Here is a 14138-nt window from a genome sequence, read left to right on the forward strand (position 1 = left end):
CAGCATCTTCGTGGCTGCGCTGGACTCTCTCCAGCAGTTCCCTGTCCTTCTGGGACTGAGGGGCCCAGAACTGGACACAATATTCCAGATGCGGTCTCACCAGGGCAGAGTAGAGGGGCAGGAGAACCTCTCTGACCTACTGACCACCACCCTCTAATCCCCCCCAGGTCCCAATGGCCTTCCTGGCCACAAGGGCCCAGTGCTGGCTCATGGTCACCCTGCTGTCCCCAGGACCCCCAGGTCCCTTTCCCCTACACTGCTCTCCAACAGCTCGTTCCCCAACTTATACTGGACCCTGGGCTTGTTCCTGCCCAGATGCAAGACTCTACACTTGCCCTTGTTATATTTCATTAAATTTTTCCCTGCCCAACTCTCCAGACGGTCTACACAAAACAGGAGACAACTGTTCAAAGAGATTAAAACAAAGGTAATTGTTGTGCAGTGCAAGACAAAACAAATACACAAATCACAGAATCACAGAATCACAGAATGTTAGGGATTGGAAGGGACCTTGAAAGATCATCTAGTCCAATCCCCCTGCCGGAGCAGGAACACCTAGGTGAGGTTACACAGGAAGGCGTCCAGGCGGGTTTTGAATGTCTCCAGAGAAGGAGAATCCACAACCCCCCTGGGCAGCCTGTTCCAGTGTTCCGTCACCCTCACTGAGAAGAAGTTTCTTCTCACATTTAAGTGGAACCTCTTGTGTTCCAGCTTGAACCCATTACCCCTTGTCTTACTGTTGGTTGTCACCAAGAAGAGCCTGGCTCCATCCTCGTGACACCCACCCTTTATATATTTATAAACATTGATGAGGTCACCCCTCAGTCTCCTCTTCTCCAAGCTAAAGAGACCCAGCTCCCTCAGCCTTTCCTCACATGGGGGATGCTCCACTCCCTTCAGCATCTTTGTGGCCCTGCGCTGGACTCTCTCCAGCAGTTCCCTGTCCTTCTGGAACTGAGGGGCCCAGAATTGGACACAATATTCCAGATGAGGTCTCACCAGGGCAGAGTAGAGGGGAAGGAGAACCTCTCTCGACCTACTAACCATCCCCCTTCTAATACACCCCAGGATGCCATTGGCCTTCTTGGCCACAAGGGCCCAGTGCTGGCTCATGGTCATCCTGCTGTCCACCAGGACCCCCAGGTCCCTTTCCCCTGCACTGCTCTCTAATAGGTCATTCCCCAACCTGTACTGGAACCTGGGCTTGTTCCTGCCCAGATGCAAGACTCTACATTTTCCCTTGTTCTATTTCATTAAATTTTTCCCTGCCCAACTCTCTAGCCTGTCCAGATCTCGCTGGATGGCGGCACAGCCCTCTGGCGTGTCAGCCACTCCTCCCAGCTTGGTGTCATCAGCAAACTTGCTGATAGTACACTCAATTCCCACATCCAAGTCATTGATGAATATATTGAACAGTATTGGTACCAGAACTGACCCTTGAGGCACTCCACTAGATACAGGCCTCCAACCAGACTCTGCCCCATTGATCACGACTCTCTGGCTTCTCTCCTTCAGCCAGTTTGCAGTCCACCTCACTACTCGATCATCCAGTCCACACTTCCTCAGTTTTGCCGTGAGGATGCTGTGGGAGACGGTGTCAAATGCTTTGCTGAAGTCAAGGTAGACCTCATCCACTGCTCTGCCATCGTCAATCCACCTTGTTACGTCTTCATAAAAGGCTATGAGGTTGGTCAAACATGACTTCCCCTTGGTGAAGCCATGTTGACTGTCCCTGATGACCCTCTTATCCTTGATATGTCTTAAGATGGCACCAAGGATAAGGTGTTCCATCACTTTCCCAGGGATGGAGGTGAGGCTGACCGGTCTATAGTTGCCCGGGTCCTCCTTCTTGCCCTTTTTGAAGACCGGAGTGACATTTGCTTTCCTCCAGTCCTCAGGCACCTCCCCCGTTTCCCAAGACTTGGCAAAGATGATGGAGAGCGGTCCAGCAATGACTTCAGCCAGCTCCCTCAGCACCCGCAGGTGCATCCCATCTGGACCCATGGATTTATGGATGTCCAGATTGCTTAATTGCTCCCTAACCCAGTCCTCATCAACCAAGGCAGACTCCTCCATTGTCCTGCCTTCCTCTGGGGCCTCAGGGGTACGGGGCTCCTCAGGACAGCCTCCGGCAGAGTAGACAGAGACAAAGAAGGCATTCAGTAATTCTGCCTTCTCTGTATCTTCTGTCACCAGGGCACCCACCCCGTTCATCAGTGGGCCTACATTGCCTCTGGTGTTAGTTTTATCTGCCATGTATTTGAAGAACCTCTTCCTGTTGTCCTTGACCCCTCTCGCCAGGTTTAACTCTAAGGAGGCCTTAGCTTTCCTAGTTGCCTCCCTACATCCTCTGACAACAGCCTTATATTCTTCCCAAGTGGCCAGCCCCTCCTTCCATGATTTGTAAACCCTCCTCTTCCACTTGAGTTTGCCCAGCAGTTCCCTGTTTAACCACGCAGGTCTCCTGGCTCCCTTCCTTGACTTCCTGCGCATCGGGATGCACTGATCTTGAGCTTGGTAGAAGCAGTCCCTGAATGCTAAGCAACTATCTTGAGCCCCTTTACCTTCAAGCAGCCTTGCCCACGGGATTTCCTCCAGCAATTGTTTGAAAAGGCCAAAGTCGGCCCTGCTGAAGTCCAGGGTTGCAATTCTGCTCGGTATTCTGCTGCCACCACAGGAGATCCTGAACTCCACCATCTCATGGTCACTGCAACCAAGGCAGCCCCCCACCTTTACTGCTTCGACCAGACCCTCCTTGTTAGCGAGGACGAGATCTAGCAGCACACCTCTCCTAGTCGGCTCCTCCACCATTTGCATCAGAAAGTTATCGTCAATGCACTGGAGGAACCTCCTAGACTGAGGCTGGCTGGCTGAGTAGTCCTTCCAGCAAACATCAGGGTAGTTAAAATCCCCCATAACAACCAGAGCCTGTGACTGTGAGGCCACGCTCAGCTGCCCGTAGAAGGCCTCATCAACTTCCTCACCCTGATCTGGTGGCCTGTAATAGACTCCCACAACAGTGTCACCCCTGCCAGCCTGCCCCTTAATTCTCACCCACAGACTCTCAACTTGCTCCTCAACCGCACCTGGACAGTACTCTATACATTGTAGTTGCTCTCTCACGTAAAGAGCAACTCCACCACCACGCCTGGCTGGCCTGTCTTTCCTGAGAAGGACATAGCCATCCATGACCACATTCCAGTCATGTGAGCTGTCCCACCATGTCTCTGTTAATGCCACCAGATCATAATCTCCTGACCGAACGCAGGTTTCTAACTCCTCCTGCTTATTCCCCATGCTGCGCGCATTGGTGTGCAGGCACTTCAGGGAGCGAGCCGAGTACACCGATTTCACCCTAGGGGCCTGGGGGGCCTCCCGGTCTTTATGGATTCCAGCATGCTGCCCCACTGATGCAAGCCCAGCTACAACCCCATCCCCCTTCGAATCTAGTTTAAAGCTTGACAAAGGTCAAGATGTGAACCAAGAGTACCTGAGGAGTTCCAAATCACCCTGCACAGGACCTTCAGAAGAAAGAAGTCTGAATAGTAAAATCAGCAAGATGTTACCCAAAAAACGGGAGTGGAATGTACACCCCCTACCGCAAACAAGAAGTAGGAGAGGAGCATCAAGATTAGCTTATGTCAAGGACTAGGTGACCTTAGATATATTTTTAAGTGGCCGTGTCCTAAAAATTTGCTCCAGCAAGTTAGCAGAAGAAAGAGCAGCACCACCAAGGCTAAAAGAATTGATGCAGCTGAACATCAAAGCTGTTCAGTTCATGGGAAGGAAAAACCTGAAGGAAGTCCAGGCAACCTGGCCTCCAGGCACATTAGAACACTCCTACCACTGCCTCCCCTAACGAAGGGTCTGATTAATTTCAAAACCGCAAAACACCCCATCTGTTTGCTTCAGATGAACTACACCCTCCACTGCACATCTGAGCAATAACACGAATTTCCCAGCAACCTGTAAACACGCTCGGGCTGCTGTTTACACAGCGGCCCGGTGCTCCGAGGCCTTCCCCGACAGCGGGCTCCGCCGAGCCAGGCACCCGCTGGAGCGCGAGCTGGCGGATCATCGAGCGCCAGGCCAGAAAGAGCCCGCGGCCAACAAACAGGCAGACACCAGGAGCCTGGACCGGATGATCTTTCGAGGTCCCTTCCAATCCCTGACATTATTCTGTGATTCTGTACACTCAGCAGCTCCTGCTGGAACGGGGCTCAAACCCCACTGATGAGCTGCCATTCTGCATGGGGGAAGAGACCTCTCAGTAGCGTTAACACGAGGCTGATGGGTTAGCGCAGTTCTCACCCACTTTAGGAAGAGCTGCACGCGTGGTCCAAGACACTACTTATCCTCATATGCTCCTCTGCTGGCCATCTCCGCCAAAAGCATCCTCCCCTGTAAAATGTTCCATGAATTGAGCGCTAGCTTTGTGAGCAAAACAAAGAATGATTTTTCAAGAGATAAACATAATGGGTTTGGTAAGCTGGTCAGAGTGATGTAATCCAATGCAAGACATCCAAAACAAAGTTATTTTTGATTCCTAGCTCACTGAGGACTAGGAACACCAACAAACCAAACTAAATCTAAAATAGCTTTTATCTGTGGACCTTAACATATTTTCATAAGAGAAGTACCATCATCACTAGTTTTACAGAAAGGGGAATTGAAGCAATGAATACAAAAGAATGACTCGGTCACCCAACAGATCAATCACAAAGAAAGCAGATATTCTGGAGCTCACCCTAGCTTTCATATATTAACTTCAAATACTAACTCTGATCTGCACAGACTCAAACCATGGAATGCAATGTAGACAGATAACTGCAGCACTGACTTTCTTCCCCAAGATATGACTAGTCCAAAAAGTCCCAGAACACTCACTTCGATGGTTCTAAAGCTGCCTTCTGTATTCCTTCCGGAAATACCTTTCATTTGCACTCCTGCAGCAACAAGCAAGAGAAAATTGCATTTATTTCAGGCTGTTTACTATCTTTCTTTAACAAAAAGTTGTACGTTAACAATTTAAACACATCATTATCTGTTCAGCATGAAGAACAGCTGAGTAGTATATTCAAATTAATAGACCAAAATGTTTTCCTGCTATGTTGCGATAAATAGACAATAAATCATGTGGCCACAGGGGTATTAAATTTATCTAGTCTTCTGAGCCATTCTGCTTCTTATGTAATAAATTATAACAAAAAATATCACATTATACTCTTGGCTATATTAAATCCACTATGTGACATCACATTAGATGAGTTTAAGGCTTTGGAACAAGATCCCACTTGTTGAAATTAGTATAAATTTTGTGCTTTTCTTAGCTGGGCCAGAATTTGGTTTATTACTGTTGATTTAGCTCATTTACTTCATTAGTGTTTTAAAGAACTAAGAGGATTACAAATGTAAACTCTTTAAAAAATCCCATTAGAGCTATTATTGAACAAAATACACGAGGAAACCCTTTCTTCGAAATTTGGAAAGAGGATGGTCTTAAAAAAAACCCAAACAGAACACAACAATCTGATCCATAAACCTTCATTTCGGAAACCTGAATAAATCAAAATTCAGAACTTTGTTCATTAACATAATTCAGAAGGCCTTAAATGTTACTACGAAGGTTATAGGATCAAAACTTATGGGAATTAGCAAACAACCTCAGAAAAGCACACGAAACACCTTAATTCAGAAACTACAATCTGCAGAGCTTATAAAAATATGTTTCTGCCACTCCCAAACCCCCAGACTTTCCCAATCCTGAATAAAAGCTGTGTGTATAGTTAATATACACATTTTATTAAATTCAAGTCCTACGACGTTTTTTAATTACTTGGACATCATTATATACCCATAGCATTCTTTTTAAACTTGCTTAAGTCCATTTCCCGCTTCTGTCTGGATGGTAAACGGTCTTTTCAGCAACTCAAAAAGTAGGCACATACAAACAAACGGAGGACAACAGAAATAGTGTTTCCCTTGACTTCCTTCCACCACCAGAACTCCACAGACGGCTTTAAACCACGGCGTGGTTCGATGAAGAGCTCACAGCGGTAGAAAAGCAGATTCCTACTCTCTCTTCCACTGGCAATGTCTCGAAGTCTCTCTTCTCCTGCAGGGTTGGAGGGGTTTGGTCGGTGATCAGACTCTCTCGCTGTGTCTCCTTAGACCTTGGCACAAGGGGGTTCTGATCTCGCAGCTCTGGGCAGACCTTGGGGGCACCGAGTGTCCTGCTCAGCTCATCGTACTGCTTTGGCCGCAGGTCGGACGGGCCGATGCAGAATTTGGCTCCTCATTAAATCGCCTCAGTGTGAGCCTGCCCGGTAGATTGTCTTAAAATTCCCAGACACGTGGCAACTAAAGCAAAAAGCTGTAACAACCGTCCACATAATTTGAATGGCAGCCTGGCATCCTATTCGACAGATCTACCACTTGGAATAAAAGTTGTAACGTGCCACGGCTCTCGCGAAAAGTGAGTTTCTTTCCAAAGTGCTCATCATTTCAGAAACACCTCCTTGACGCCGGCAGGTGTTTTGCAAGCCGGCAGCCTGCACAACCTGGCCAAGAACGTCAAACACACGTAGCACTTTGCAAAAGGCACAGAAACCAGCACTGCGCCATCTGGAAAGCTGTTACGTTCAAACTAGGCTCACAATAAAACACTAAGGACTCTCTTACCGTGAATCTCTTTATGTAATCAGAAACACAAAATCCTCCCATGCTCAAACGAAGGGAGCTGTGCGGGGAAGATTCTTGATATAAAGTTCCCATCCTGTTTGGCTCGTATGGTGCTCACCCAGGTAGCCTGAAGCCTGTCACTGAATAAAGCCGCACAGCCTCCCTGGATCTCGCTAGAATCCTGCTTGGGAGATAAACTTGGCATTTCCTCTTATCTAACACTGCACCAGGCATTTCAATCATTTCAGTCCCTTATCAGCAGCACTCGGTTCTATCCACAGGGATAAGCTTGCTTCCTGAATTCCTGATAACGACCACGCTAAGGCACAGAAACAACAAAGGGTGACGGCCAAATCTCCTGAGCCACTCAAGAGTCCCTTCTCTGCATTTCTCTGTCCCTTAGCTTATTTTTGCCCAACTGAACTTTGCTTTAGCTGTAACATAAGGACAGCGTGTTTGCTTCAGCCAAGCAGCGAGAAGACTCATTTATCTGAGTGCTGTTCTTCTTTCCAGTGACACTGACGACTGCTGCAGGATATTTGCTTTAACATAACAACATGATTATTACACACGTGAGCACTTCTTTTATTTCCAGTTTCTTAAGCAATAATACAGGAATGGAAGGAACAGAAGAATGGACAAATATTCATAATCGGAATTCACGTACCTAGTTATGCTTTCAAGCACTGTTTCTACAGCCTAATGCTACACACACAGAGCCATTCGCTTCAGTCTGTAAAACACCTTGCAGTCAAACGAAAGCACTCACACAAGTGTATGTTGCCATGAAGTCCATGTAGGCATATTTGTAAACCCCTAGACTTACAATCTGTTAATTTTTTTTCTTCCTACACAGATTAATAAGCAGCCATAATGCACCCAAATTATGTTCCTCCTCATGTGTTTAGACCTCACCTACTTAATTCCTTTTTATTTTGCCCTGGGTAAAATGCATTTTTAATTGAGTTCTTACCCATAAGACTGCGTCAGTGGAGCACAAATGTACAAAGACAACAGACACCAAGCTGCTGGATGACCTAAGTTGGAAAGTAAGTTCTGAAGAAGTAGAAAAAAAATCTGCTTTCAATTTTCCTCTGTGCTGTGCCTTCCTTTCCCACTCTGCTGACAAAGTGCAGTACAATTAGCTCTGTTGATTACTAGCTACAGGTGGTCTAATATTAACCTGAATCCCATCAGGCACGCGCATACACAGTGACAGCCACTCGCTAAGGACGAGCGGCCTTGGAGCAGATGGACAAACATCTCGGGCAGCAGGATCTGGGCTTAGCACGAGCCGTGTCTGCACTGCTCAGATCGAAACAGAAGCGTGCTTTACCACAGGATACGTGCACGTGCACTCCAGCCTAAAATAGTCCCCCAAGCAATGGAGATAGGATACTCTACCTTTAGCATCACGATCTAAGAGACGTCAGGTCCAGAAATGCGGGTGTAGATCTGGCTGCCCTTCTCACAGCAAAAACAAGTGCTTTGTTTCCACTTGGGTTTGTACAGCAAGATAAGCGATATGCTGTAAAAAAAAAAATAAAAATAAAACCCACGTTAGTACAGACAAAACCAGTGAATTAAGGTGGATAAGGAACTCTTGCAGGGGGGAGATGGCCATGCTCGCTGTGCTGCAGGATTTTTTACTGCCTGGCAGAGAATGTTTTTCAGACAAACATGTGAAAAGGCCGGGGGTTGCCTGGGGCGCAGGATGATTTGGCCACAGCCCACGGAGGTGAGATAGTTGTACCCGGAGGGTGTGGGACCCCGGGAGCTGTGAGTGCCCCAGACGCTGCGCTCGGAGCTCCAGAGAAACTCCTGTGTCCTCTCTGTGCCCTGGCTCTTCCCCCTGGAACAACGGAGTTAACCTCCTCCTAGCTCACAGAACCTTCCCAGAGCTTTAGAATCTATTGTTACTGTTCCCTCTTTCAAAGGGCAAAACCAACCCATAAATTCTAGCTCAGAACTGCCCCAAAAACCTTAAGACACCTCAGGTAGGTCCATGCAATGGTGCAGGAACGCTGCTGCCCAAACCCCGCACCAGTCCTGCCCTGTCCCTGCGCAAGGGAACCCTGCCCTGGCCCAGGGAACACCAACCAGCCACCCTGGGGGGACAGGGGACCGTCCCCACCAGCACCCAGCTCCTCAGCGCCGCCCTGGGCTGCGTTATTAGCGTGGAACTGATGGTACCGACTGACGACCCCTACCCCAGCCCTTAAGAAAACAACAGATACCAGAGCTATTCAAAAGGCGTCGTGCTTAAGAGATGAGTCAGGAGATCCCTAGACTCAGGGGAGGAAACAAGGTATTTTTAATGCATTTGTGATTTATTCCAATAGCACAAATAACCATGTCGTTACTCCAGATTTAATAAAGAGATGCTATTACTTAATGTGGCAGCAGAGGCACGTACAGCATGTAAGCATCGTGCCACGGGGGAAAGCTTGCATGACAAAGAGAATCCTTTAGGAAATTTGGCAAGCAGTCCGGAACAAACAATGCCCAGCCTGCGACCTTCCATTAGCAGATCTAAATACAGAACTGTAGTGTAAAACAACACCTTCCTGCAGTATTTTCATTAATACTAAGAATATAATTACTATGATGATGAACTTCACTGATTTTGCTTTTTCTCCATTTTAGCTTCAGAAAAAAAAAAAAAAAAAATCTGGATCTTTTCTCTCTCCCATTTTCATTTCAGATCATATGATACTGATTCTGGGCTCTGTTTTCAGAAGAGTATGAAAAGCGACAAATCAGTGGCAACTACATAACATCCAATCCACAAGAAGGAAGCAGTCCGCTTCTCACCGAGTTACTTGTATTGCTGTGGATAGACAGGCAATGGACACAGGACGTTTTCTCCAGTACTAGGGAAAGGTCTAGTGGATTTTACAGACAAGGTAAAATAGAGCTTAGTGCTTTGCCTTAAAATATTACAAGCTAGAGACAAGGCAAGTGCTCACTTGGAGTACAGGTATTGCAGTACAGGCTTTGGAGATGTCACATCATTTACTTATAGAATAAATGCAAAGCTCTTCTAATGCAAGTAACACCCAACAAATTAAATAAAGAGCAAGGTTAGTGCTTCAGCTTTTCGAGCAACTCTTATGAATCTGCTATATTTAGGTTCCAAAACTCCTGTCAGAACAAGAGAGGTGTTTGACGGTTAGATCGGTGCGTTTGGAGCAAAGACCAAGAAAAGGAAAAAGGTAACGTAAGAGGTCATTAATTACCACTGGCTTCCCCAGCCAGCTGCTGACAGATATGCCAGTTCCTGCACTCACTACAGAGTAAAATAAAGAGGCTCAGCATTTTTGAAGTGAGGTCTCTCACCTCCCAGCATCAGCCTCCAGGAACCGGGAGGTGCATTGCTCCGCTCACACAGCCCATTTTCAGGGAATTTATAATCTAAACAACATGCCTTAGCCGAAACCGTTAACGTGGCGGTTAATACAGAGTATCTTCCTTCTGAAAATAAAAAAGTAGAAGCTTTAGTCCCTTGGCACATTTCTTTCACGCACGCTTAAGTGTTACTAAACTACCGAGCACGCCGGAGCCTTTCTGCCGCTAACAATCAGGGGCAGGGAGCTACTAACGCCGATGCCACCCAGTTGAACTCCTCAACAGCTGTGCCCAAAACGTCTAACTGAGGGTTCACGGTTCTCTTCCCCAAGGGATTTCCAGTCTCTGCCAGTAACTCACCCTCTCATTCCGCTTCCATCCGTGCAACGAGACGGAGCTGGCGGCAGCGGGAGCGTCGCCGGGTCGCGGGGCAGGTCAGCGGAGCAGCCCCGGCGGCGCGGCCACGGCCCCTTTGGCACCCGAGCGGCACGAATGTGCCGCTCGGGTGCCAAAGGGGCCGTGGCCGCGCCGCCGGGGCTGCCGCTGACCTGCCCCGTGGCCCTGTGACGGTGTTTAAATCCCACTTACACAAGGCTAGAGGCCTCATGAACGATATTCCATTTTTAAACCTGCAGCACCGACTCTCGTTTCAGAAGGAAAGCAGCGGCAGGGACGGCTTCGGGCAGGCTGCTTTTGCTGAGCAGTGGTACCTAAAGCCCCGCTTTAACTTCATTAGCCCCCGAAGATTTGCACTGTAACGAATGGTGCCTGCAAAGCACAAACACAAGTACATCTGTCGGCAGATTTTCGGTCTTTCTCTATTCTGCTTTTGTTCCAGCTGCCGCAGTGGGGGCAGCTGAATAAACTCACAGAAGGCAACTTATCTACCAGACACTTCAAAAATAGCCACGACCACCATAATAACAAGTGAAAAGAGACAAAGTGACTCAGTATCTACTTTGCCTCCACGGGCAGATGACTTTGCGTTCAAAAAGCACCACGTTACACAGCAAACCTGGCTTTGACGGTCATAAAAAAGATGCAAAGGAGAGCAGATTCGAGCCTTCTCTGGAAGGCCAGGGGACAGTTTGGGGACAGTAACCTCTTATTTGTGCACCGCACAGAGCCCCTTACACAACGGCCACGTCTGGGATGCTGAGGGAGGCGGCGGCGGCACCTCCCGCTCTCCGCTCCCGAAGGAACCAACAGCAAGAGGAAAAACTCGGATGAATTCTTCTAGTTACCTTATTCTCCTTCGCAAAGCATTCGTCGTAGCACAGATGTACCTGTTCGACGGCCTGTTAGTTTTCAGCACGGCGAGACAACCTTTGCGAAAACCTGAAACCAAAAGAATTTGATGTCGTTACTCGCCCTTCGAAACGCCGGCAGCGGTGAGAAGGGCAGATCAAGCGTGTTTCCCAGCAGATGGGATCAGTGAGCCGCCACTTGCATCGGATTATAGGGTTTTATCGAGCTCCTACTTGGCACACGCGCTATTCCGTGCTTTTGATGAAGAATTAAATCATCTTGCCCACTCTGAGGCAGCCACAAAGCGTAGCTGGCAATTACAGCCTCTCGTTTCAATAAGAAGGCATAATTTCTGAGAGTCTGCCCCATAAAGTACACACGCAGCACAAAAATGATATGTCCAACGAACGTACAGGTGGAAATCAGATTCACGGGATCCTTCGCATTTGAATTTGAAATTCAGAGGTAAATATTTTAGATGTATTTTAACTTTGGCAGTCTGGATTGATGACTTGTTTTGCTTCCCCTTTAAATCAGCGTCCACTAACTAGGCTCATTCTAGTCCTCAAAAACCTTCTTTACAAGATGTTTCCTCGTTTTGAACAAGCTCTGAAGAACAAGGATTAACACTCCGTCCCACTCCCAGCGGCGGGGGGAATCTTCTTCATCTTCTACATCACGTCTGATTCGGTTTCCTGCAAGAAACACCCTGTAAACTCACAACCAAGGATACAGATGGTGAAGCCTCTGGAGAATTAATTTCTCAAACCACCTATTTTTTAATTAAAGAGGAACTTTAATTAAAGTACTCCTCCCCAGTCACCTCTGCCTTGTCTCCCCTGCTCCTTTTGCCCTTGCATCACAGGAAGGAAAATGAACATAGATTTTAAAATACAACCTACAATCCAACCATACTTAAGTGAATTTCATTAAAATAAATGAAATGGTGCTGAAAAGGGAAAATTCACTTCTGAAATGTAAATTGTGCGCCTAAGTTTTCCTTTTTAGAAATTGTTTTCCCAGTCCCAAGGCTAATTTTATTATATATTTCATACCAAATCACATTGTAGCCTACTTTCAATAACTTCTGATTGAATAATATAATAATAACGATTCGTTTCTAGTTTAACGAGGTTTTTCAAGATCTCCGCAACCTTAACCCCCCTCCTGGTAATATTTGTATTAATTTAATTTGTTTATTTACTTATTTAATATTAGCATAAATACAGAAAAGTCTACTTGAATTTTTGACTGAGCGGATGGCACTGTTAGCAGCCGACAAGATGGGAAGGACAAAATAATAATAATTATTATTATTATTATTGTTATTATTTTCTTTATTATCGGCCCAATCTAACGGAAGTTGGTTATTTTAAGCAGAGAGCGATTAAACCCAAAGGGGAACAATCCCCTCGCGAAGGGCTCCCCAGCTCTCTGTGCTCATCACCATTCCCCTCTCTGCTCTCTGGCCAAGTCCAGCTTGTCTCAGTCTCACAAAATACCCACAAATCATTTTTGCGGCTTTCTCAGATTCCTCATGTTCGAATAATTAATCTCCTTGTTTCCCAGGAATGCATTTGTGACGCAGGCGTCCAAAACAGAATGTGTCCCCTGCTCTTCACCATTTGCTGTGCTTTTATTTCTGATCTTTCTGTAGCTGGTAGGAGTATGGTTCTGTTCACTTTGTTTTCAAGCTCTTATAATACATTAAAAATCCCATAAAGATTTTAAACGACAGAACATTTTACAAGATGCATGTTCCTCGGTACTATTGCCGGTCTCAAAACTGCTGAAGATAAATTGATGAAAGGATCAGTTTCCTCTCCCTTTAACCTTTTTTCCCCAGAACGACGCTCGGACGCCGGCGCAGGAGCTGCGACCGGGAGCTTTGCTGCTGCTCGGTGCGCGGCGCATCGCGCCGGAGCAGCGTCCGCAGCGTCACGCAGGGTGCCAGGTTCATCGTTTCGTCCGTGCCAAGAAATGGAAGCTCAATATTGTGGGTGAGACTCTCAGATCTTTTTAAAACAGGCGCGAGCAACAACAAAAGAAAAATACATAGAGGAGTGACTGAGTCCTGAGTAACCCGAGCCGCGCGGGACAGCCCGGCTGTTCTTCGGAACACACACGTTCACATTTACCTGAATCAGGCTTCTTTCTCCAGTCCCACTCAGCCAATTAATTATCTCACTGCTTTGAGGTGTTATTTTCAAAACACACCTCTAGTCAGTGCTAGAGAGACATTCCATCGTTTTAAACATTCAGTTCAATAAAGAGTTTGTTTTAAAAGTACCTTCTTGAAAATCTTTCACTGCATGTCCAGACCTGTCACTGTAAAAAAATCCTAAGAGTAAATTCTAATGCTCATCTCATTTTTTTTTTGGAGATGAGCATTAGAATTTACTCTTAGGATTTTTTTACAGTCTGCTCAGTTTGGTAGGGAATTCTACTTGTGCGAATTTTTTAAAATGATTTTTAATTTAGTTTGTTCTTTTTCAACAGAATTAAGAGGTAAAACTAGAGGATCGGACTCCGACTCAGTACTTGGCCAAGACTCAGTATATCTCAATGTCTTAAGTATCTCTACTTATGGTATCGTTTTTAATTCTCTGGAACTGCTCTGTCTTAAAGAAGAGGGAGATTCGTTACTTTTTCAAGATGATAGGAAGTGATCATTATCCCCCACTGTTTCAGAAAGCTACAGTAAAAAGCAGTTATGCCTTAGCCCTCATTCGACAGTAACATAGGTTCCTTAGTGAAATTGAAAACAAACGAAACCAAAAAAAAGAGCCTTGTATGTCTAACTTCATTCATCTGAGGTTACACATCAACATTTCACAGTTTTGATCACGTCCTCCAGTTGA

At 46.5% G+C, this 14138-nt stretch overlaps 1 protein-coding gene across 2 annotated transcripts in view; it reads right to left on the reverse strand.

Annotated features, from left to right (window-relative positions):
- The window catches only part of MYLK3 (myosin light chain kinase 3), a 45570-nt gene extending 35066 nt beyond the window's left edge, over nt 1-10504 (reverse strand). For both annotated transcript variants that reach the window (XM_065641081.1, XM_065641080.1), the window contains exons 1-2: nt 10390-10504; nt 8086-8209 (exon numbers count right to left, since the gene is read on the reverse strand). In XM_065641081.1, coding sequence (XP_065497153.1) covers nt 8086-8094 — 9 coding nt within the window. In that variant the 5' untranslated portion in view covers nt 8095-8209; nt 10390-10504. The remainder of the gene's footprint in view (nt 1-8085; nt 8210-10389) is intronic.
- Between the last annotated feature and the right edge of the window lie 3634 nt (nt 10505-14138).

Source organism: Caloenas nicobarica, chromosome 9 (assembly GCF_036013445.1).
Source record: "Caloenas nicobarica isolate bCalNic1 chromosome 9, bCalNic1.hap1, whole genome shotgun sequence".
Taxonomy (NCBI): Eukaryota; Metazoa; Chordata; class Aves; order Columbiformes; family Columbidae; genus Caloenas; species Caloenas nicobarica.